We start from the raw sequence: 26,014 nt of genomic DNA on the forward strand, positions 1-26,014 counted from the left end.
TTCTACGATTTGGATTTTCAGATGCATGGATTAGAGGGGTGGCCACCATTTACAGATCAGCCCACAGCCAGGTTTTGATTGGAGGGGTAAGGGGTGACAGGTTTCAGATTTCCAGATCAGTTCGTCAGGGATGCCCTTTAGCCCCCTTCCTCTTTCTTTTTGTGGCAGAAGCTATGAGTATCTTCCTTAGATCTCAGGCTGAGCTTTATGGGTTGAGATTGCCCTTGAGACAGGAGTAGGAGCTTCTTGACTGTGAGTTGGCTGATGACACTGCTATTTTTATTGAGGCCTCTTCGCAGTCACTTGATTCTTTCCGGACAGCCTTGGATATTTTTTGCTCAACTGCAGGGGCACACATTAAGTGGCATAAATCCTTTGGCTTTTGGATCAGTGATGAGCACAGTCCAGGATGGGGAGTTTACATTGGCTTTTCCTAGATTCAGAGGGGTGTTTCTGTCAGATATTTGGGATGCCAGGTAGGATTGGGCATCTCTCCAGCACAGCAGTTTGCCCTAGTACTAGAAAGTATAAGAAAAAAGCTCCTTTTTTAGAGCTCAGCCAAACTCGACCTTGCCTCTAGAGTTGTGGTAATGAACCAGGTTCTCTTGGCCACCGCCTGGTTTGTGTATTCTTGCTGGTGCTGGTCTTGTATCACTCAGCTAATTAGACCAGTCAGGAATTTTTTATGGAGTGGACTTGATGGCATGGAAGATGTTGCAGTGAGGGTGGCCTGGGAGACCATTATTCTCCCTACATGGGAAGGGGGCCTTAATATCATTGACCCGGACTTGCAGTGTAGGGCATTGCTTTGTAAGGTGGTGATGAGGGAACTCATGCCTAGGCAGGAACCTTGGAAGGATTTCTTTTTTGGATGCATTCAGGCTTGCACACCTACCTTGGGAGATGATTGGGTGGACAGCCCTCGCTGGATTTTTACTTCCGCCTCTCTCAGGTCTCCTGCCTCTCCTCTCATGACTACCAGCCTGAAAGCTTGGGGGAGCTTTAGGAACACTCTTCGAAGGGTTCCGCCCTCTACCCTTGAAGAGATTGATAGGCAGCCGATCATTTGGAACGATAGTATACTTGATGAGCATGGCAGACCACTGGGCACTTCCCCTTATATGCAGTGGTCTAGATGGAAGAGAGGCCCCACCTACACAGTAGGCACTTGGAAGGCTGTTATCAGGCTACCTAAGGATCAGAGGCTTCAGTCCGTGAGTCACCTCAAAGGGGTAGCACGTAGGATTCAGCAGATAGATGCAGCCATCCCGGTGGAATGGATAGTTGAGATGCCTATTACTTCCACCACTTGGATGGGAGCTTTTTCAAGGACAGCAGTTCCTCTACAGGTGATCGCTCTTCGAGATCTCGGGAAAGATGCTCTAGTCTTTGACGTTGGGGATGGAGGTATACTCTCTAGATCCACGGATGATATTTTTCTAGAGGTTGCCTTTCAGCCTGTCAGGTTTGCTAGTTTTGTGGACCATGGAGCGGGCTTGTAGTGGTACTTAGACCCCGACCCTCTGCTCTTGGCCCTGGGATCCTGGAGGTTGTGGTTATATGGAGGTGCACCTCTCAGGTGCTTGCAGTGGGACCCAGGAGAGTGGGAGTGGATAGATCATGGGCACTGAGAGAGGGGGATTCCCTTTTTTTGTTTCACGGTTGGTAATGCCAGGAGATTTCAGCTGAGCAGTAGAGGTTGGATTCCCTCCAGAGACCCCCATTGGGATAGCTTCTTCATCACCGCAAAATTGCGTAGGAATTTCTCGAGGAGGCTCCCTTAGAAATAGAAAGATCACTCTTTTCTTTTGGCTTTCTATTCATGGAGGGATTGCAGTGAACCTGTGTAGATGACGATTTGGGGCTGATCCCACTTGCTCTCGCTGTCATTTTGCAGAGGAGTCAGTGCGACATTGCCTTTGGGACTGCAATCAAGCGAGAATTGTTTGGAAAGGAGTTGCTCGGATACTCAGCATTTTTCATACTTCCCCTTTCTTCATGACTTGGGGCTCGGTCGCATGGTTATCCCTTACTGGGCCCCATGTGTTTTATGAGGGTGAGCCTTCTTCTTGGGCACTCTCGATCCGCCGACAAGTGATAGAGCCCTGCTCTCTTCAGGATGTACCACATATTCCTTTCAGAGCTTCACATGTTTCAGTGGACACCTCTTGGGAGATTTTGGCTAGCATTTCCTCTTGGCACATTTGAAGAGCCAAATGCACAGAGGCCTTGGATGACACCCAAATACACCCATCACAGGTGTTCACGGGTTTGGAGTGACACGGTTCACACTTTGATAGCCATATGGGCTAGCATGCAGGACCCTTCACGGGCAGCCTCTTCTAGGAGGACTGTATTTCTTCGATTTTGGAGGGGTTCTCCCTTTTTCTCGGAGGTTGCTACCGGATTGAGATGGCACTATCAGCCCCAATCCTTTCTTTTTGGCTCTTGAGTTTTTCATGCGTTGCATGGTGTATCCCGTATTCCCGTATGGAGCTTGCTCTAACGGTTTTCTTTAATACTTAATAGAAGTCTCTTTTTGCAAGGTTTCCCATGACAAGGAGCAAGAAGACACTGTCTTTTTTCACCAACTGTGTACATGTTTATGAGTGCCCTCGGGGTAATTGCCAAACCCAAATGGAGTCATGTTAAAATAGTTCTTAACTTTGGACTATGCAAATTTCAAGAAATGTGACACATAACCCTCCTTTTAAATACTTTCTACTTCAACAAATTATTTCTTAGATTCTTTCGTTTCTTGCTTGATTTTCCTATCGCTTCAACAAATTGTCGCTCGCTTTTTTGGGCTCGCTCGCTTTTTCTCGCGCATTGTATTGACTACCTCGACCCAGAGGGGTGTGTCAGTCAGGTACTTAGGATGCTAGGTCGGTTTGGGTATCTCTTCTTCGCAGCAGTTTGCTCTGGTGTTGGAGAGTATTAGGAGAAAACTTCTTTTATGGAGTTTAGCCAGATTAGACCTTGCATCCAGGGTGGTGGTTGTCAACCAGGTTCTGCTGGTCACGGCTTGGTATGTTTGCTCCTGTTGGTGTAGCTCCAGGGATTGCATCACTCAACTCATAAGGCCTATAAGGAATTTTTTATGGAGTGGGCTAGATGGCACAACAAACACTATTGCCAGGGTGGCTTGGGAGACCTTGATCCTTCCCACGCAGGAGGGGACCGAGATTTGCAATGCAAGGTCCTGTTCTGCAAGTTTGTGATTAGAGGCCTTTTGCCTAGAGAGAAGACTTGGAAAATTTTCTGCATTCAGGGCATTTACACTTGTAGACCCTCCTCAGGTGGAGATTGGGTTGATAGCACCAAATGGATATTTCTTTTTTCCAGATATAGACTTCTATTGGAATACATCATGAAATCATGAGGATAAATAAAACCCCCTCAAAGTGAGGTGGAAAACAACCAAGGCTGAGGCTGAAAGTGCCACCTCAACCCTACAGGAGTCTCAGAGAAGAAAGGAGAATCCTTCCATTCCCTGAAGAAAGAAGCCCTCCTAGCTGAGGCTGCACGGGAGTCTCCCTGCATACTCATCCATACGGCCATCAAAGTATGTACGGTGTCTGTCTAGATACTAGTTAAAGTGTGTGAGGGATGAACCTGAGTACCCTCCATAGCCTCTGTGCATCTGGCTCTCCAAATATGCCAGGATGCTATGCTCGCTAAAATCTCCCAAGAAGTATCCACAGAGGCATATACATCTGTAAAAGGAAGGTGTGGTACCACATCCAATGAACAGGACTCAATCTGATGACGTCGAACCAAAATGGCCCTAGAGGAGTCAAGTCTCTCATAGAATACCTACACCTAGATGAAGCTAATTTCGGATCAGCTCCCTACGGCGACGGTGTGGAACTCCGCCTAGGCCCTCTTTGCTCCAGCTGACTATCCTCATCAACAGGAGGATGCTGGATGGAAAGGCTTACCCGACCTAGTAGAGGAGACCAGCTTCCCTTGGGCCGAAACACTCCTGCTGAGGGTAGGAAACTCAACAGGTGAAAGGATCCCTACACCTGCTGAGGGGGAGGCCCTATCAAAAGGAATCCCAATGATCGGGACCCCTAAGGTGGAGGGCACAAACTCCTCCTCATCAATGAAAGTAGCCGAATCAGCCAGTGTCGAAAAAGAGTTCCTGAGTAGAAAGTCTGGGCCGAGGAGTGCGAAGAAGACCTGCACTCGTGGAGGAAGGAGGAGAAGGACCTGCCAGGCCTCTATCAGCAGATCTGGGGGAGCTGAGGAGGCCTGTGGCTAGGCTGAAGAAGGATATGGAGTCCTCATCTATGCATACACTCCCTCAGTTGTGGCATTAATAGTCTGAGGGGGAGAAGTATCGGTAGCCCCCTCGTGATCAGAAACGAAAATGACTGGGGCTGGTGCATCTGAAGGCCCCTCCTGATGTGGAATTGTAGTATCTGGGGCTGTAGCAGCATCCACCTCTAGAGTCTGGATGGCATCTGTCTGAACCGGATCAAAGGTCTCCTCCTGAGGTAAAGGAGCCACTCTGACTACTCTCCAACGTGGTACTGGGAGTGCTGCAGGCTTTGGGCGCCCTGCTGCCCCTGGTGGGCCTAGGGTGCACGAAGTAGGGCGCCCTGCTACTCCTGGTAGTCCTAGAGTGTGTAGTACAGGCCGCAGGGGAGGCGCACACGGGGTAGTACGTGAAGGAGCTACACCAGAAGACCTCTTGGGTCTTTTTCTCTTCCTTGGGCAATCTCTAGCAAAGTGCCCAAGGGTCCTGCAAATCCTACACTGATCCTGTCTACCTGCAATCTTGATTCTCTGTCAAAAGAGAGAGCCATCTAGACGCTGAATCATGATGTGGTGATAGGGTCAAAGACAATGACCCTAATTCGAGGCACCCCGTCCGCTCTGACTGCCTCTGCCGAGGAAGAAGGCATGCCAGAAAGGGGGGGAATCTCAGTGACCACTCTGAAAGTGGCTCTAATAGTAGCAAGAAGTTGATGGTAAACCTAAGGAAGACCAGGAAACCTAATGAACAGTGATGTGACCTGACTGTCCTCCTCGACCGCGAATCGAAGCCCAAGGTGTAGGGCAAAAGAAAAATCCTCCTCGAACCCAAAGCCAGGGGATTGGCTTTGAGAACAAGGGCTGTGGACTCGTGGGAGTCGAAAATCACTTGGAAGAATCCATGTCCCAGAAGTCAAATATCCCTGAGGTGTGGGGCAAGATCTCCTGGTAACGCCGCCAGCATCCAGTCTGTAGCTTGTGATCTGGAAGGATGTGACCCAAAGATGCGGACGAAAAGTGATGTGGAGCCCTCTAATTCCACATCTTTCTTGAGCTGCTGCAACTCGTCTTCTGAAAAAATGATGGTTCTTGCGGCCGGTGGAAGTGGACGGAGATTTGCTGAATGGGGATCCATTTGCCAATCAAAGTGAAAAGGCCGATTCCAACACTATTAAAGCTCCATCCATGAAACTACTGCCCAGGACGCCCTGAAACGGGCGTAGGAAGGAGGAGAAAAGGAGAGGGTAGGAGAGAGGGGAAGGGACGGAGAGGAGAAGCGGAGGGGAGCTGAGACAGGATATAAGGGAGAGGGCTGACGGGGAAGGAGAGGGTAGGCGACGGAGAGGAAAAGAGGGGGGCTTAGGAGGGAGAGGAAGGGACGGAGAGGAGAAGCGGAGGGGAGCTGAGATAGGATAGAAGGGAGAGGGCTGACAGGGAAGGAGAGGGTAGGCGATGGAGAGGAAAAGAGGGGGGGGTTACGAGGGAGGGAGGGGGCGGGTTAGGATGGAGGGAGGGGGCTGAAGGTGGTGGATTTTCACCTCAGCCCGTCTCAGATCTCCGTCCTCCCCGCCTTTGGTTGCTATTTCAAAAGCTTGGTTCAGCCTTAGAAGTACCCTCCGGAGAGTTACTACCTCCTCTCTCGAAGAGATTGACAAGCAACCTATCATGTGGAATGATTGCATACTTGATGAGCATGGTAGGCAACTTGGTTTATCTCATTATATGCAGTGGTCCAAGTGGGGGAGAGGCCCAGCCACTTCTGCCTTCCAGAAGATCGTCAACAACGGTTGGTCAGTCACCTTAGAGGAAGTGCAAGGAGGATTCTTTCGATAGATGCAGCCTTACCTCATGATTGGGTGGTTACAGATCAAACATGTGGCCTGCTCAGTTTGGATGGGGGCTTTCTCCAGGACTGGTATTCCTCTTCAGGTCATTGCTTTCTTAGGGGCACAGTGAGGATGCCTTGGTTTTTTATGTAAAGTCAGGTGGCACGTTGTCTATTTCCTCAGATGATATTCTTTTGCGCATGCCATTTCAGCCTGTTAGGATCATAGGCTATGTGGAAGAGGGTAAGGACTCTGCTTTTGGCATATAGATCCGAGCCCCCGTCTTTATATTTCAGGTTCAATGAATAGGTGGAGGTCCAGATTTGGGGCAGATTCCACTTGTCCGAGGTGCTCGCAGATGAGTCGTTTCATCATTGCTTATGAGACTATAGACATGCGAGGGCCATTTGGATTGGGGCTGCGAGGATTCTTAGCACTTTTTTTCCCTCTCATTTCTTCATCACGTGGGGATCAGTGGATTGGCTCTCTTTATCAGGTCCTAACAAATTCTATGAGTGGCAGGATGCTTCCTGGGCCATTTCTATTCGACGTTACCTAGTTGAGCGTTGCTCTTTGGAGAACATGCTTATCTACCAATATAGACTAGTGCATGCTGTGATGTGGATTCTGCTTGGGAGCTTGGGAGATACTAGGTAGTATTACTGCTTGGCAGATCTAGAGGGTCAGATGCATAGAGGTCATTGATGGATCTAAGGTCCACCCTTCTCATACCTTGGCCAGCATTTGGTCTGATACCATTCACACTCTGATGGCCAGTGGGGCGAGCATGCAAGGGTCCTCCAGGGCAACCTCTTCCATGAGGGTTCTATTCTTTATGGAATGGAGGGGCTCCCTCAGAGACCACATCACGATTGAGGTGGCATTTTCAGCCTCAACCTTGGTTTCTCTCCAGCTATTTTTGAGTTTTTTCTTACTCTTCTAGAGTGTTTTTTCTCATGTCTAGCAAGATGTATTTCCGCATTGAGCTTGCTCTCGCCAGTTTTTTTTCATACTTGACAGAAGCCTCTTTCATGGAATATATATATATATATATATATATATATATATATCCTTCTGTAGATACTCGATTTGGGAGACTATTACTAGTCTCACTGAATTGGCATATGGAAATCCATATGCACAAAGGCTATAGATGGGACTTATACTTTTGCCTCTGTCACTCTCATTATGTGGGGATATTTTTACACCCTAGTGGCAACTTTGGGGAGGATATTATTCACACCCTGATGGCCAATTGGGGTAGGACAGTAATGCCAGGAGATTTCAGCTCAGTAGTAGAGGCTGGAGACCCTCCAGAGTTCCTCATTGGGAGACTTTTGGTATTACTGCGGATCAGCAGAGGTACTTCTGGAGCAGGGATTGCAGTGAACCTTTGGAGGTCCAGATTCGGAGCCGACCCTACTTGCCCTCGTTGCCTTTCTGCTTCGGAGTCTATTCAGCATTGCTTATGGGATTGCAGACAGGCGAGATTGATTTGGATGGGGATAGCCAGGATCTTCAGTCACTTTGCCCATTCCCCACTTTTTATGACTTGGGGCTCGGTGGCTTGGCTTTCTCTTATAGGACCTCAGGTTTTCTATGAGGGACTTGACTCCTCTCGGGCCATTTCGGTTCGACGTCATCGGGTTGAGTTCTGCTCGTTGGATGTGGTTCCACACCGTCCTTTTACAGCTGTACATGCCTCTGTGGATACTTCTTGGGAGATTATAGCGAGCATAGCAGCCTGGCATATCTGGAGAGCCAGATGCACAGAGGCTATGGAGGGTACTCAGGTTCATCCCTCGCACACATTGGCTAGTATCTGGACAGACATCGTACACACTCTGATGGCCGTATGGACGGGTATGCAGGGGGACTCCCGTGCAGCCTCAGCTAGGAGGGCTTCTTTCTTCAGGGAATGGAAGGATTCTCCTTTCTTCTCTGAATCTACTACAGGGTTGAGATGGCACTTTCAGCCTCAGCCTTGGTTTCTTTCCACCTCACTCTAAGGGGTTTTTTATTATCCTCATGATTTCATGATGTATTCCGCTTTGAGCTTGCTCTCGCGGGTTTTTGTTCTTACTTAATAGAAGTCTTTTTCATGGAAAAAATAAAAATAAAAATTGGGGTAGGATATAAAACTCCTCACATACTGTGATCTTCAGGAGAGCTGTGAGAGCATGGGACCATGGTTTACTTTTCACATATATAGCATATGGCCTTCATATGGTTGGTTCTAACGGCCTCATTTCTTTTCTATAAGATTTTTTATGAGGCTATTATAGGGTTTTATCCTAAATTTCGGTATTTTTAGATAGGAGTTTTATCTTTTTTTTTTTTTTTTTTTCCATGAAAAAGACTTCTATTAAGTACGAACAAAAACCCGCGAGAGCAAGCTCAAAGCGGAATACATCATGAAATCATGAGGATAATAAAAAAACCCCCTCAGAGTGAGGTGGAAAGAAACCAAGGCTGAGGCTGAAAGTGCCATCTCAACCCTGTAGTAGATTCAGAGAAGAAAGGAGAATCCTTCCATTCCCTGAAGAAAGAAGCCCTCCTAGCTGAGGCTGCACGGGAGTCCCCCTGCATACCCGTCCATACGGCCATAAGAGTGTGTACGATGTCTGTCCAGATACTAGCCAATGTGTGCGAGGGATGAACCTGAGTACCCTCCATAGCCTCTGTGCATCTGGATCTCCAGATATGCCAGGCTGCTATGCTCGCTATAATCTCCCAAGAAGTATCCACAGAGGCATGTACAGCTGTAAAAGGACGGTGTGTAACCACATCCAACGAGCAGAGCTCAACCCGATGATGTCGAACCGAAATGGCCCGGGAGGAGTCAAGTCTCTCATAGAAAACCTGAGGTCCTGTAAGAGAAAGCCAAGCCACCGAGCCCCAAGTCATAAAGAGTGGGGAATGGGCAAAGTGACTGAAGATCCTGGCTATCCCCATCCAAATCAATCTCGCCTGTCTGCAATCCCATAAGCAATGCTGAATAGACTCCGAAGCAGAAAGGCAACGAGGGCAAGTAGGGTCGGCTCCGAATCTGGACCTCCAAAGGTTCACTGCAATCCCTCCATGAATACAAAGCCAAAAGAAGATAGTGATCTTTCTATTCCTGTGGGATTTCCAGAGCCTCCTCCAGAAGTACCTCTGCTGATCCGCAGTAATACCAAAAGTCTCCCAATGAGGAACTCTGGAGGGTCTCCAACCTCTACTACTGAGCTGAAATCTCCTGGCATTACTGACCGTGTAACGAAAGAAGGGGATGGTCTTCTCTCGATGCCCCGCGTCAATCCACTCCCACTCTCCGGGGTCCCACTGTAAATACCTGATGGGAACTCCTCCATAGAGCCAAAGTCTCCAAGACCCGGTGGAGAGTAACTGGGGGGGGTCAGGGTCTAAGAACCACTCTGAATCTGATCCCTGCATCAAAAGGCCTACGACCCTGATAGGCTGAAAAGCAGACTCAAGCAATATATCATCTGTAGATCTGAGCAATCTGCCACCATCCTGGACACTGAAAACCAAAGCATCCTCCTGTGCACCTCGGAAGACTAATACCTGAAGCGGAACCCCGCCTCTCGAGAAAGTACCTGCCCAAGTGGAGGTAGTGAGAGCCATACCATCTGTGTCTATCCAAGCCTCTGGAAGGGCTGACTCAATCTGCAAGATCCTCCCTGTACTCCCTCTGAGATGTCCTGTCAACCCTGACTTGGTTTCCTCTGGAAGCCTACGGAAGGCTTTCCAAGATCCCAAAGAAGAAGCAGGTCCCCTCTCCCACCTGGCCCACTGCATGTAGAGTGAGGCACCCAGTGGTCTGCCACGATCATCTAAAATACTGTCGTTCCACATGATGGGCTGCCTATCAATCTCTTCCCGGGAGGAAGGAGGAATCCTCCGAAGAGAGCTTCTGAAACTAGCCCAAGCTTTCAGAATGGCAACCATGAGAGGGGATGAAGGTGATCTGAGGTGTGCTGAGGTGAAAATCCATCTAACACTGCTCATCCAGTCTCCTCCTGAGGAAGGTGTGCACCTCTGTATGCTGTTGATAAGAAAGTCCTTCCACGGTTCCTGTCCTGGCATAAGTCCTCGCACCACTATCTTGCAAAGTAAGGCTCTGCACTGTAAATCTGGATCAATAATATTGAGACCCCCATCCTGTGTAGGGAGGATGAGGGTCTCCCAAGCCACTCTAGCTAAGGCATCTGCTGTGCCATCAAGCCCACTCCAAAGAAAGTTCCTGATCGGTCTTCTGAGCTGAATGATGCAGTCCCTAGAACGGCACCAACATGAACAAATAAACCAGGCCGTGGCCAAGAGGACCTGGTTGACCACCACAACTCTAGAGGCAAGATCCAGCTTGGCTGAGCTCCAAAAGAGAAGCTTCCTTCTGATGCTCTCCAACACGGGAGCAAACTGCTGCGTGGTAGAAATACCCAAGCCGACCTGGCAGCCCAAATACCTGATAGGCACACCCCTCTGAACCCAAGTGAACCCTAAGTCAAGTCCCCAAACTGGAGTGTCCTCATCACTGATCCAAAAGCCATTGGATTTATGCCAATTTATCTGCGCCCCTGCCGCCAAGCAAAATAAATCCAATGCTGTCCTGAAAGAAGTCAATGTCTGTGGAGAGGCATCCAAATAAATCGATGTGTCATCAGCCAACTCACTGTCAAGCAGCTCCTCTTCTCTTCTGATAGGAAGTCTCAGCCCAAAGATGTCAGCTTGAGATCTAACATAGATGCTCATAGCTTCGGCCACGAATAAGAAAAGGAAAGGAGCAAGGGGGCATCCCTGACGGACTGATCTCGAAATCTGAAATCTCTCACCCCTTACCCCACCAATAAGTACCTGGCTATGGGCTGATCTGTACAAAGAGGAAACACCTTTGATCCAAACATCAGTGAATCCAAAGCGTAGTAGGGTGCCCTCCAAAAAACTCCAATCTACTCTGTCATAAGCTTTTTCAAAATCCAACAGTAGAATGGCAAGGTTCTGGCCACTCTGCACGGCCCACTCTGAAGCTTCCCAGAAAGAAAAAATGTTATCAAAAATACTTCTGCCATGCACAAATCCCGTCTGAGTGTCGTGGATAAGATCAGGGAGAAGTGGCTGCAATCGGAGGCTGATAGCCTTGGCCAGAATCTTGTAACAAGTCCCCAGAAGTGTGATAGGCCTCCACTGGGACAATAAATTTCTGCTACCTCCTTTTGGGATAAGGTGGATGAGGCCCTCTGTAAGCGATTCAGGCATCTCGCCAGAGTCCCAAATGGCCTGCATGGCTGAAGTAATATAGTCTCCAATCATATCCCAAAATGCAATGAAAAAAGACGGAGTGAGGCCATCTAAACCTGGGCACTTGCCCTTGTGAAGGGCTGAAAGTGCAGTCCTGAACTCTGTGTTGGTGAAAGGTGCGTCAAGTAGAACATGCATATCCGGATTCACCAACACTGGGATACTCTGCCAAATAGCCTGTCTAGCATCCTCTATATCGTGTGTCTCAGGATCAGCAGTAAGGAGGGTGGCATAGAAATCTGAAGCTATGCGTAAGACGTCATCTGGCTCTGTCTGTAAAACCCCATGTGAGTCAATAAGCTGAGATACACTCTCTCTACTATGTCTAGGGCCAAGAGTAGAGAAGAAGTGTTTATTGACTCTACCACCCATCTGAATCCAGAAGGACTCCCGTGCATGAAAGGCATACTCTGCTCTCTGATCAAGCAATAACTGCAAGTGAGCCCTCGCTGCAGCAAGGCGCTCATGAATCCAAGCATCTGAAGGCCGTTTCTGCTCTTCCCTCTGCAAAGCTGCTAACTGCTGGCGAACACCAATCTCACGTCTAAAAATATCTCGTCTCCTGGTAGAAGCAACTGAGCAGTAAAAGTCGCTAATACCAGAGAGGGCAGCGGCTAAATGTGAAGGATGTGGCTGCCCTCCCTGGACATGAGCAAACCATACCCGTAGGGCTGCCTCTGTAAGGTCCTCCTCTGTGAAAAAGGCATCTGGGATCCTGATGCTGGCAGATCGGCCTCTCAAGTGAGGCTCTGAGATAGCCAGAAGAACAGGGAAATGGTCTGAGGTGGAAACCCCCGCAGCAATGCATACCGATCCCCCTCTGTCTAGTGCCCAGTCATCTACATAAAATCTGTCAATGCGTGCATGAATAGGCATCTGTTGCCTCCTGTTCGACCAAGAGAACAGGAGGGACTGTGGCTGAATAAGAAAGGCATCATCACACCAAGTATCTCTGCCACAGAAATGGAAAAGGAAGGCATCCCAAGCTGCTCTCTCCAAAGAGTGAAGTCCGCCTTCTCTACCCCCTTTTTTGTCTGAAGGTAACTCGACCATGTTAAAGTCACCTCCAATCACCCAAGAATCCACAATGGGGGCCCAGGAGAGCAAAGTCTTCCACATAAGGACACGTTCCCCTCTAATGTTGGAGGCATATAGGTTGAGGAAGCCAACCTTACGCCCTCCAATCAAGAGAATAATCAACTGAGCTCTAGAGGGGATAATGACTCCGTGCCCAACAACTAAGGGGAGAACCGACTGCGAAACTGAAATAGAAGTGCCTCCCCTAGTGCCCAATGCAGGCGACCAAAAAGTATGTCCTGAAAGCAACTTGCCTGACTTGGCACAATCTCTATAATCCAGCTTGTGCTCTTGAATGAATAATATATCAATGGGACCCCCAGTAACACCTGGATGAAGCTGATCCCGGATCAGCTGTCTGCGGCGGCGATGTGGGACGCCACCTAGGCCCTGTATGTTCCAACTGATAATCCTCATCGACGGGAGGATGTAGAGTGGAACACCTTACCCGACCTAGTGGCGGAAACAAACCCCTCAACAAGGGAAGACCTCCTGGATGGAGGGAAGGAACCCAGTGGAGGAAAGTCAATAGGGGAAAGAATCCTGGCACCTGAAGAAGAAGCCCTGTCAACAGGAAATCCAACCACTGGCTCCCCAAAAGTAGCGGGCACAAACTCCTCCTCTGGGAAATCTGAACTCTCTGCCAAGGCTGAAAACGAGTTCCTGTGGAGCAATCCAGACACCGGAGTACGAAGGATCCCTTGTGAGGGAAGAGGATCAACAGTGTAAGCTATCCCCTTCCCCCTGTCCAAGGGAGGGAGTGAGGAAGGCTCTCTACCCGGTGTCTGCCCAGCCGCGGAAATCTCTCCGTCCTCAAGAGGAACATCTGGCAGTGCTGGATCTAAGGAAGAAGCTGCAACTGGGGAGGAGGTCAAAGCTTCAGCATCTCGGACTGTGCAAGGTGAGACAGGAAGGACAGCTCGAGGTGAAGCAGAGTCTACTAAGGTACCCTCGTGAACTGAAGGAGGGACCTGCACACGTACTGGAACCCACTGTAAAGCGTCGCGTGTGCCTGAGGGAGGTGGGGGTCGAGGAGCAGGACCTGTACCACCCCCCTGATGAGGCCGAGGAATAGGTACTGGACCTGTACCACCACCTGACTGAGCAGGACCGCCACGTGAAGAATGAGGAGCAGGAGCTGGACCTGTACCACCCCTCTGTCGAGGTCGAGGGGCAAGTGCCGGGTCTAATCTCCCCCCCTGTCCCCCCTGTCGAAGCCCTGAGGCGGTAGCTGTACCAGAGGTCTTCTTAGGCCTTTTCTTCTTTCTGGGACAATCCCTGGCAAAGTGTCCCGGGGTCCTGCAAATCCTGCACTGGTCCTGCCTGCCTGAAATCTCCACTCTCTGGCGAAAAAAGGAACCATCCGGGCGCTGTATCATGACGTGGTCCATCTCGAGGTTAGGATCCTTGCAAAGGACCCTAACTCTAGGAACCCCATCAGCCTTGGTTGCCTCTGCTGCAGTCAATGGCAACCCAGGGAGGGGTGGGATCTCAGCAACTACGCCAAAATGCTCCCCAATAACAGAAAGAAGTCGATGGTAAACCTGGGGAAGCCCGGGGAACCTGATGAAGAGCGAGAAGAATTTCTTATCTGCCTCAACTGGGTCGAAACCAAGGTGAAAGGCTTCAAAGAAGATCTTCCTGTGTCCCAGGTGTAAAAGCTCGGCCTTGAGCACAGTGCTCGCAGCCTCTGGAGTGTCAAAAACAACCTGGAAGAAACCTCGTCCCAGAAGGCGAACATCTACCAATCGAGGAGCGAGGTCTGGGGGGAGAGCCGCAAGCATCCAGTCTCTGGCTTGGGATCTGGAAGGGTGAGACCCGAAGATGCGTGCTAACAAAGTGGTAGAGCACTCAATCTCTACATCCTTCCTGAGCTGCTGCAACTCGTCTTTAGAGAAAGTGATAGTTTTCGCGGCCGGTGGAGATGGAGTAGGATTGGCTGACGGGGAATCCATCGCCAATCAAGGTGAGGAGGCCGACTCGAACAGAAAAAAAGGCTCCTTCCGTTCCAAAAAAAAAACTGCGAGGGGCAAGGGAGGGGAAAGGAGGCTAGGAGGAAGCAGGGGGGAAGGGGAGGGAAGGAGGAGAGGGGCTAAGGCTGAGAGGGGAGAGGGGCAAGGAGGGAGGGGAAGGGAGAGGAGAAGAAAGGGAGGAGTGAGAGGAGGAGAGGGGGCGGGAGAGCAAGCAGGGAGGGGGCGGGACAGCAGGGGAGGGGGCGGGACAGCAAGGGGGAGGGGGCGGAGGCAGGGAGAGGGAGCGGAGCAGCAGGGGGGAAGGGGCGGAGGCAGGGGGAGAGGGGGAGCAGTAGGGGGGAGGGGGCGGAGGCAGGGAGAGGGGGCGGAGCAGCAGGGGGGAGGGGACGGAGCAGCAGGGAGAGGGGGCGGGACAGCAGGGGGCAGGGGGGAGCAGCAGGGGGGAGCAGCAGGGAGAGGGGGCGGGACAGCAGGGGGCAGGGGGGAGCAGCAGGGGGGAGGGGCGGAGGCAGGGAGAGGGGGCGGAGCAGCAGGGGGGAGGGGACGGAGGCAGGGAGAGGGGGCGGGACAGCAAGGGGGAGGGGGCGGAAGCAGGGAACAGAGGGAGGGAGCGAGGGACAGGCAGGGGGAGGGGACGGAGCAGCAGTGGGGGAGGGGCGGAAGCAGCAGGGAGGGGCTAGGGACAGGCTGAGGGGGGAGAGAGACGGGCTGAGGGAGGGGGAGCAGCAGGGGAACGGGGAGGAGCAGCAGCTCAAGCTAGGAAGATATGGAGTTTTATCTTTTGCTCCCCCCCCAACAAAAAGTCTAACTTTGAACCTTATCTCATATTTGCATTAGGTAACCCATTATAAATTTTTATCACTACAAAAAATCAAGTATTGATGATATAAAAAAATGGTCTAAAAAGATGTAAAAAAGTCTTCAAGCCTAGTCACACATACCGTCTAGTTGCTTGTTACTCTCTACCAAAAGATTATCTTCAATAGTTCGTCTCTCGCGCAATTGGCAGACCTTTTGATAAAGCTCTTGATCACAATCAGGTGGACATACCTCTACTACCTGTTCATAAGTATGTTCAACAAATAAAAATAGGAAGAGGACTGTTGCTGATGTCTGCTCAAACATTGTATGTAGGATTTTCATTCAAAATTGTCATCACTCAAGAGGAAAAACAATAAGAAATCTACAAAAGTGGAAAATCTAGTGCAGAGAGAAAAACAGGTTACATATTGAAAGGGTTTTTTAATACCTCATCTTCATCAAAATCCTCTTCAGAACCTTTTGAGTCTTCAATATCTAGATCATCTTCTAGATCATCGTTTTCTTCATCCTCAATATTCTTAGAGATCTTGACTTTTCGCAAATATATCTTGGAGAGGGCATCTTTTGAAGGATGATTATCCCCCAATAATTCTTCGAATTCCCCAATAAGCTTCAAAAGAGACCAGCATTTATTCCCTTGATATGGAGTTTCGACAGTAATGTTTTACATCAATTCTTGCCCATACATGTCTTTATATGTGTGGCACACACGCACATGCATATGCACATCTCTATGAGTAAAGACACACATGCATGCGCAAACCGCACAAACACATACATGCAATTCCTTCATGTGTGAGCCAAAAAACATCGTATCAGACACAAGATGACGAATAGATTATGAGGCAATAAATCCTAGTATACGGCATGTAATGGTCTTGATAGGAAAATGTCTATCATTATGTGTTTCTATGTGTAGTTAAACAAACAAGGCAAAACCCTTGTAAGAAACCTTTGTATGTCTTGTGTTGTATAATGCCCTAACTCATGTCGATTTTATAATTGTCATCATTTTAATGAAAAAAGGGTCTAAAAGCTTCATGCTTGAAATACTAGGTAAGAGATATGATAGTGCATGTGATGGAGAAAAAGTGAAAATGGATCATAATATGCATAGGGAAAAAATAACAGACCGGCTTGAGAAATACCATAAATCAATCATATATGTCAGCATAGGTCTTACTAAAGAGGAACATGGTATTGAGTAACACTCTCTTGCCGTTGGCATCACCCATAAGCCTTCATAGTTCTTTCAACATGCAGCTGAAAGCATCTTTGTTGCTGAAGGCTATGAATTTGGATTTATGTAGTAGCTGTTTGTGAGTAAGCAATTATTGGAAAAGGAGAGCCTCGCGGTTCCCACCCCTCCAGGCTACAGGCTAGGGATTGGATGCTTTCGGCTTTACCTGCAGACCTCGCAGGGCACCTCACCGATGTTTATCTGCTCGGACGAGGGTTCTTCCAGGTGGTATTTGATTCTCCAGAGTCAACACGTTCAATACTCAGGGCTAGTCCTCCTTTAGCATTGATCTCCAGGAGCATCTTTTTGACACCCTTCACCTTGGGTTTCGATCTAGTAGAGGAAGATAGCAGGGTTACCTCACTTTTTATCAAATTCCCCGGCCTTCCTCAGGTTACTACCATCAACTCTTACCATCCATAGGAGCCACTTTTGGGTTGGTCACAGAGATCTCCCCCCTCCCTGGCATGCCCTCTTCAGTGGCAGAGGCTATCAGATCGGATGGGGTGCCATGATTCAGGGTCATCGTCTCTGACCCTGATATTATAGATGATCGCATTATGCTTCAACGACCAGATGGTTCCTTTTTTCGACCGAGAGTCGAGGTTGTTGGGAGACAGGATCAGTGCAGGATTTGCTGATCCCTTGGGAACTTCGCCAAGGATTGCCCAAGGAAAAGGCCCAAACGATTTATTCCGCCTTCTCGTCCTACTTCTTCTACACGCGCTACTAGATCCCCCCCTTCTCACCCAGGACCTTCAGGACCCCTAGACCTGGACCTCCTTCTTCAGCGCGCACAGTACGATCAGTACCCCGTTGGATGCCTGTGAGGGTTGCTAACACTCTGCCACCTCTACAAGGCACCTCGGACCATTCTCAATTACAAGTAGGTGATATTCTTGCAAGTGTAGATGTGGTTGCCCTAGTCCCCCCACTTGCTCATCAGGAGGGGCAACCCATTTCTTCAGGTTCTATCACTGATGTTCCTGATCAGCCTCCTCCCTCTGTCACACTTCACCTCTTGGTAGAGGTAAGGGGATTTTTTCTTCTTCTCCCTCGGCTATAGGGATTCTTCGCACTCCTATGCCAGTTCCCTCCTACAGGAACTCTTTTGCAATACTGGTAGAGTTTGAGACACAGGAGTTTGTACCCTCTACCCTGGGGAAGCCGGTTATTGAGATTCCATTGGATAGGGCTTCCCCCTTTGCTGGAGTGGGTTTTCTTTCACTAGTTGACTTCCCTCTGGTTGACAGGAGGACTCTTTCACAGGAGAGGATTTTCTCCAACACCAGGTCGGGTAGGGCCTTTCACCCGGCCTCCTCCTCCCGTCGATGAGGATCGTTAGTTGGGACGTTTAGGGCCTCGGTGGTATACCTCATCGCCGCCGTAGGCAGCTGATTCATAACCAACTCCATCCAGGGGTGGCCCCATTGATATCCTTATGCTCCAAGAGCATAAGCTGGATGGTAGAGATTGTGCCAAGTCAGGTAAGCTTCCTTCTAGCCACACCTGCCTTGGGCACATTTGCATTTCTATCTCTTCTTCGATGCTCCCCTTGGTCATTGGACACGAAGTCATAGTCCCCTCTAGAGCACAGTGGGTTATTTTGATGATTGGTGGGCGTAAGGTTGGCTTTCTTAACCTTTATGCACCCTACTTGAGAGGGGATCGTGTCCTCCTTTGGAAGGAGTTGCTCTCTTGGTCACATATTGCAGATTCTTGGATTATTGGGGGTGATTTCAACATGGTTGAGATGCCTTCAGACAAAAGAGGGGGTAGGGAAGGTGGCATTCACTCCCTGGAGAGAGCAGCATGGGATGCCTTCCTTTTTCAGTTCAGTGGCAGAGATGTTTGGTATGATGATGCTTTTCACACTCAGCCACAGTCTCTTTTGTTTTCTTGGTCGTACAGGAGAGTAAGGATGCCTATCAACACACGGATTGACAGATTTTATGTGGATGATTGGGCACTAGACTGAGGTGGGATAGTATGCATCAACGCTGGGGTGTCCACCTCAGATCATTTTCCGATTGTTTTGGTGGTTTCAGAGCCTCGGGTGAGAGGCCGCTCTGCCAGTATCAAGATACGAGATGCCTTCTATGCAGAGAAGGGCCTCACAGAGGCATTGCTACGGATTTGGGTTTCTCACCTACAGGGTGGGCAATCGTCCCTGTCAGATGTGGCTGCAGCCCTCACTGACATTAGCAACTTTTATCATTCTGTTGCTAGTATTAGGAGAGATGAGATTCATAGGAGAGAGATTGCCATTCGACAGTAGTTGGCAGCTCTTCAGAGATAAGAGCAGAAACAGCCTACAGATGCTTAGATTCAAGAGCGCCTTGGTGCAGCAAGGGCTCATCACTTTGTATAAGATCTTGGCGGAAGCCATCAGCCTGTGATTGTAGCCCATCTTGCCAGATCTTATACATGACACACAGACAGGCTTTGTCCATGGCAGAAGCATTTTTTATAACATATTCTCATTTTGGGAGGCTTCTGAGTGGGCTATGCATGAGGGCCATAGACTAGCAATTCTACTCCTGGATTTCGAAAAAGCATATGACAGGGTAGATTGGGGTTTTCTACAGGGAGCCCTTCTTCGCTTTGGATTTTAGATTTGTGGATTAGAGGGGTTTATGCTCTTTACAGGTCAGCCCATAGCCACGTATCATTGGTAATGCCAGGGGAGACAAGTTTCAGATATCCAGATCCGCCGTCCGACAGGGATGCCCTCTAGCCCCCTTTCTATTCTTATTTGTGGCTGAAGCTATGAGCCTCTATATTAGAGCTCAAGCTGATATCTTTGGGCTGAGACTTCCGTTCAGATAGGAAGAGGAGTTGCTGGACAGTGAGCTGGTAGATGACACGGCCATGTTTTTTTTTTTTCCAAGAAAGAGACTTCTATTAAGTAAGAGAAAAAACCCGCGAGAGCAAGCTCAAAGCGGAATACATCATGAAATCATGAGGATAAATAAAAACCCCCTCAGAGTGAGGTGGAAAACAACCAAGGCTTAGTCTGAAAGTGCCACCTCAACCCTATAGTAGTCTCAGAGAAGAAAAGAAAATCCTTCCATTCCCTGAAGAAAGAAGCCCTCCTAGCTGAGGCTGCACGGGAGTCTCCCTGCATATTCGTCCATACGGCCATCAAAGTATGTACGGTGTCTGTCCAGATACTAGCCAATGTGTGCGAGGGATGAACCTGAGTACCCTCCAAAGCCTCTGTGCATCTGGCTCTCCAGATATGCCAGGATGCTATGCTCGCTAGAATCTCCCAAGAAGTATCCACAGAGGCATGTACAGCTGCAAAAGGAAGGTGTGGTACCACATCCAACGAACAGGACTCAATCTGATGACATCGAACCGAAATGGCCCGAGAGGAGTCAAATCTCTCATAGAATACCTGAGGCCCTGTAAGAGAAAGCCAAGCCACTGAGCCCCATGTCATAAAGAATGGGGAGTGGGCAAAGTGACTGAAAATCCTGGCTACCCCCATCCAAATCATCCTCGCCTGTCTGCAATCCCATAAGCAATGCTGAATTGTCTCCGAAGCAGAGAGGCAGCGAGGGCAAGTAGGGTCGGCTCCGAACCTGGATCTCCAAAGGTTCACTGCAATCCCACCATGGATAGAGAGCCAAAAGAAGATAGTGATCTTTCTATTCCTGTGGGATTTCCAAAGTCTCCTCCAGAAGCACCTGTGCAGATCTGCAATGATATCAAATGTCTCCCAATGAGGAACTCTGGAAGGTCTCCAACCTCTACTACTGAGCTGAAATCTCTTGGCATTATTGACCGTGTAACAAAAGATGGGGATGCTCTTCTCTCGATGCCCTGCGTCAATCCACTCCCACTCTCCGGGGTCCCACTGCAAATACCTGATGGGAACTCCCCCATAGAGCCAGAGCCTCCAAGACCCGGTGGAGAGTAGCTGGGGGTCTGGGTCTAGGAACCACTCTGAATCTGATCCCTGCACCAAAAGACCTACAACCTTGATAGGCTGAAAAGCAGACTCAAGCAAGATGTCCTTTGTGGACCTGAGCAATCTGCCACCATCCTGGACACTAAAAACTAAAGCATCCTCCTGTGCATCTCGAAAGGCCAAAACCTGAAGTGGAACACCGCCTCTCGTAAAAGTACCTGCCCAAGTGGAGCAAGTGAGTGGCATATCTTCTGTGTCTACCCAAACCTCTAGAAGGGCTGCCTCAATCTGCAAGATCCTCCCTGCACTCCCTCTAAGATGTCCTGTCAACCTTGATTTGGTCTCCTCTGGAAGCCTGTGGAAAGCTTTCCAAGACCCCATAGATGATGCAGGTCCACTCTCCCACCTAGACCACTGCATGTAGAGTGAGGCACCCAGTGGTCTGCCATGATCCACATGATGGGTTGCCTATCAATCTCTTCACGAGAGGAAGGAGGAATCCTCCGAAGAGTGCTCCTGAAACTGGCCCAAGCTTTCAAAAATGCATCCGTGAGAGGGGACGAAGGTGATCTGAGGTGTGCTGTGGTGAAGATCCACCTAATAGTGCTCATCCAGTCTCCTCCTGAAGAAAGTGTGCACCTCTGTATGCTGCTAATAAGAAAGTCCTTCCACGGTTCCTGCCCTGGCATAAGTCCCCACACCACCATCTTGCATAGTAAAGCTCTGCACTGTAAATTTGGATAAATATTATTCAGACCCCCTTTCTGTGTAGGGAGGATGAGGGTCTCCCAAGCCACCCTAGCTAAGGCATATGTTGTGCCATCCAGCCCACTCCAAAGAAAGTTTCTGATCGGTCTCCTGAGCAAAATGATGCAGTCCCTAGAACGGCACCAGCATGAACAAACAAACCAGGCCGTGGCCAAGAGGACCTGGTTGACCACCACAACTCTAGAGGCAAGATCCAGCTTGGCTGAGCTCCAAAAAAGAAGCTTCCTTCTGATGCTCTCCAATACGGGAGCAAACTGCTGCGTGGAAGAAATATCCAAGCCGACCTGGCAGCCCAAATACCTGATAGGCACACCCCTCTGAACCCAGGTAAATCCTATGTCAAGCCCCCAAACTAGAGTGTCCTCATCACTGATCCAAAATCCCTTGGATTTATGCCAATTTATCTGTGCCCCTGCCGCCAAGCAAAATAAATCCAATGCTGTCCTGAAAGAAGTGAGCATCTGTGGAGTGGCATCCAAGTAGACTGCTCCACATGGTAAGTAAAAGGAGGGAAAGAGGGAGCTTACGGGAATCTGTGGTCGGGTGGAACGAAAGTCGGAGAAGTCCTCGAGGAGATACGTATCTTAACAGCCTATCTGCAATCCCATAAGCAATGCTGAATAGTCTCCAAAGCAGAGAGGCAGCGAGGGCAATTAGGGTCGGCTCCGAACCTGGACCTCCAAAGGTTCAGTGCAATCCCACCATGGATAGAGAGCCAAAAGAAGATAGTGATCTTTCTATTCCTGTGGGATTTCCAGAGTCTCCTCTAGAAGCACCTTTGCAGATCCGTAGTGATATCAAATGTCTCCCAATGAGGAACTCTGGTAGGTCTCCAACCTCTACTACTGAGCTGAAATCTCCTGGCATTACTGACCGTGTAACGAAAGAAGGGGATGCTCTTCTCTCGATGCCCTGCGTCAATCCACTCCCACTCTCTGGGTCCCACTGCAAATACCTGATGGGAACTCCCCCATAGAGCAAAAGCCTCCAAGACCCTGTGGAGAGTAGCCGGGGGTCTGGGTCTAGGAACCACTCTGAATCTGATCCCTGCACCAAAAGACCTACAACCCTGATAAGCTGAAAAGCAGACTCAAGCAAGATGTCCTCTGTGGACCTGAGCAATCTGCCACCATCCTAGACACTAAAAACTAAAGCATCCTCCTGTGCATCTCGAAAGGCCAAAACCTGAAGTGGAACACCGCCTCTCATAAAAGTACCTGCCCAAGTGGAGGAAGTGAGTGGCATATCATCTATGTCTACCCAAACCTCTGGAAGGGCTGCCTCAATCTACAAGATCCTCCCTGCACTCCCTCTGAGATGTCCTGTCAACCTTGATTTGGTCTCCTCTGGAAGCCTGCGGAAAGCTTTCCAAGACCCCATAGATGATGCAGGTCCCCTCTCCCACCTGGACCACTGCATGTAGAGTGAGACACCCAGTGGTCTGCCATGATCATCTAAAATATTGTCATTCCACATGATGGGTTGCCTATCAATCTCTTCACGAGAGGAAGGAGGAATCCTTTGAAGAGTGCTTCTGAAACTGGCCCAAGCTTTCAGAATGGCACCATGAGAGGGGACGAAAGTGATCTGAGGTGTGCTGTGGTGAAGATCCACCTAACACTACTCATCCAGTCTCCTCCTGAAGAAGATATGCACCTCTGTATGCTACTAATAAGAAAGTCCTTCCACGGTTCCTGCCCTGGCATAAGTCCTCGCACCACCATCTTGCAAAGTAAAGCTGTGCACTGTAAATCTGGATCAATAATATTGAGACCCCCTTCCTATGTAGGGAGGATGAGGGTCTCCCAAGCCACCCTGGCTAAGGCATCTGCTGTGCCATCAAGCCCACTCCAAAGAAAATTTCTGATCGGTCTTCTGAGCTGAATGATGCAGTCCCTAGAACGGCACCAGCATGAACAAACAAACCAGGCCGTGGCCAAGAGGACCTGGTTAACCACCACAACTCTAGAGGCAAGATCCAACTTGGCTGAGGTCCAAAAAAGAAGCTTCCTCCTGATGCTCTCCAAAACGGGAGCAAACTGCTGCGTGGAAGAAATATCCAAGCCGACCTGGCAGCCCAAATACCTGATAGGCACACCCCTCTGAACCCAAGTGAATCCTATGTCAAGCCCCCAAACTGGAGTGTCCTCATCACTGATCCAAAAGCCATTGGATTTATGCCAATTTATCTGCGCCCCTGCCGCCAAGCAAAATAAATCCAATGTTGTTCTGAAAGAAGTGAGCATCTGTGGAGTGGCATCCAAGTAAACTACTGTGTCATTTGCCAACTCACTGTCAAGTAGCTCCTCTTCCCTTCTGATGGGAAGTCTCAGCCCAAAGATGTCAGCTTGAGATCTAATGTAGATACTCATAGCTTCGGCCACGAACAAAAAAACGAAAGGAGCAAGGGGGCATCCCTGACGGTCGAAATCTGAAATCTCTCACCCCTTACCCCACCAATAAGTACCTGGCTGTGGGCTGATCTGTACATAGAGGAAACACCTATGATCCAAGCATCAGTAAAGCCAAAGCGTAGAAGGGTGCCCTCCAAAAAACCCCAATCTACTCTGTCATAAGCTTTCTCAAAATCCAAAAGTAGAATGGCTAGATTCTGGCCACTCTGCATGGCCCACTCTGAAGCTTCCCAGAAAGAGAAAATGTTATCAAAAATGCTTCTGCCATGCACAAATCCGTCTGAGTGTCATGAATAAGATCAGGGAGAAGGGGCTGCAATCGGAGGCTGATTGCCTTGGCTAGAATCTTGTAACAAGTCCCCAGAAGTGTGATAGGCCTCCACTGGGACACTAAATTTCTGCAACCTCCTTTCGGGATAAGGTGGATGAGACCCTCTCTAAGCAACCCAGGCATCTCGCCAGAGTCCCAAATGGCCTGCAGGGCTGAAGTAATGTAGTCTCCAATCATATCCCAAAATGCAATGAAAAAAGAAGGGGTGAGGCCATCCGAACCTGGGCACTTGCCCTTGTGAAGGGCTGAAAGTGCAGTCCTGAACTCTGTGTTGGTGAAAGGTGCATCGAGCAAATTATGCATACCCGGATTCACCAACAAAGGGATGCTCTACCAAATAGCCTGTCTAGCATCCTCTCTATCATGTGTCTCAGGATCAGTAGTAAGAAGGGTGGCATAAAAATCTGAAGCTATGCGTAAGACATCATCAGGCTCTATCTGTAAAACCCCATGTGAGTCAATAAGCTGGGATACACTCTCTCTACTATGTCTAGGGCCAAGAGTAGAGAAAAAGTGTTTATTGACTCTACCACCCATCTGAATCCAGAAGGACTCCCGTGCATGGAAGGCATACTCTGCTTTCTGATCAAGCAATATCTGCTGATGAGCCCTTGCTGCAGCAAGGCGCTCCTGAATCCAAGCATCTGAAGGCCGTTTCTGCTCTTCCCTCTGCAAAGCTGCCAACTGCTGGCGAACACCAATCTCACGTTTGAGAATATCTCGTCTCCTGGTACAAGCAACTGAGAGGTAGAAGTCGCTAATACCAGAAAGGGCAGCAGCTACATGTGATGGAGATGGCTACCCACCCTGGACATGAGAAACCCATATGTGCAGGGCTGCCTCTGTAAGGTCCTCCTCTGTGTACAAGGCATCTGGAATCCTGATGCTGGCAGACCGGCCTCTCAAGTGAGGCTCTAAGATAGCCACCACAACAGGAAAGTAGTTTGAAGTGGAAACCCCAGCAGCAATGCATACCGATCCACCTCTGTCTAGTGCCCAATCATCTACATAGAATCTGTCAATGCGTGCATGAATAGGCATCTGCTGCCTCCTGTTCGACCAAGAGAATAGGAGGGGCTGAGGCTGAATAAGAAAGGCATCGTCCAACCAAGTATCTCTGCCATAGAAGTGAAAAAGGAAGGCATCCCAAGCTGCTCTCTCCAAAGAGTGAAGTCCTCCTTCTCTACCCCCTTTTTGGTTTGACGGTAACTCAACCATGTTAAAGTCACCTCCAATCACCCATGAATCCGCAATGGGGGCCCAGGAGAGCAAATCCTTCCACATAAGGACACGTTCCCCTCTAATGTTGGAGGCATACAGGTTAAGGAAACCAACCTTACGCCCTCCAATCAAAAGAATAATCCAATGAGCTCTAGAGGGAATAATGACTCCGTGTCGAACAACTAAGGGGAGAACCGACTGCGAAACTAAAATAGAAATGCCCCCCCTGGTGCCCAAGGCACGCGACCAAAAAGTATGGCCAGAAAGCAACTTGCCTGACTTGGCACAATCTCTAGAATCCAGTTTGTGCTCTTGAATAAATAAGATATCAATGGAACCCCCAGTAACACCTGGATGAAGCTGATCCCGGATCAGCTGTCTACGGCGGCGATGTGGGACGCCACCTAGGCCCTCCTCTCATGAAGAAATTGACAAGCAGCCCGTCATGTGGAATGATTGCATACTAGATGAGCATGGCATATCATTGGGCATGTCACATTATATGCTGTGGTGTAGATGGGAGTTGGGACCTGCATCCACGGTGGGTGCTTGGAAAGCTTTCAGGATGCTTTGAGAGGATCAAAGAGCTCATTCAGTTAGTCACCTCAAAGGAAGTGCAGCCAGGATGCAACAGATAGATGCAGCCATACCAGTGGAGTGGATGGATACATACCATTTTGCCTATTTCTGAGTCCACCTGGTTGGGGCTTTTTTCGAGGACATGTATCCCTCTGCAGGTTATAGCCTTGCAGGATGCACATGAGGATACCCTTGTCTTTCAGGTTCATGCAGGAGGCAGACTCCACAGATCTTCAAAGGACATTATTTTAGAGGCTCCTTTTCAGCCTGTCAGTATTGTAGG

The 26,014-nt window shown here is 49.2% G+C and overlaps 1 protein-coding gene across 1 annotated transcript in view; it reads right to left on the reverse strand.

The window, feature by feature from the left end:
• The window catches only part of LOC147902982 (uncharacterized), a 437,346-nt gene that overhangs the window by 77,717 nt on the left and 333,615 nt on the right, over positions 1 to 26,014 (reverse strand). Inside the window, exons 32-33 of the mRNA XM_087373981.1 lie at positions 15,690 to 15,872; positions 15,382 to 15,499 (exon numbers count right to left, since the gene is read on the reverse strand). Of these exons, the coding sequence (XP_087230107.1) occupies positions 15,382 to 15,499; positions 15,690 to 15,872 (301 nt within the window). The remainder of the gene's footprint in view (positions 1 to 15,381; positions 15,500 to 15,689; positions 15,873 to 26,014) is intronic.

This window comes from Dipteris shenzhenensis, chromosome 4 (genome assembly GCF_047967505.1).
Source record: "Dipteris shenzhenensis isolate YYH24624 ecotype China chromosome 4, Dip_SZ_1.0, whole genome shotgun sequence".
Lineage (NCBI taxonomy): Eukaryota > Viridiplantae > Streptophyta > Polypodiopsida > Gleicheniales > Dipteridaceae > Dipteris > Dipteris shenzhenensis.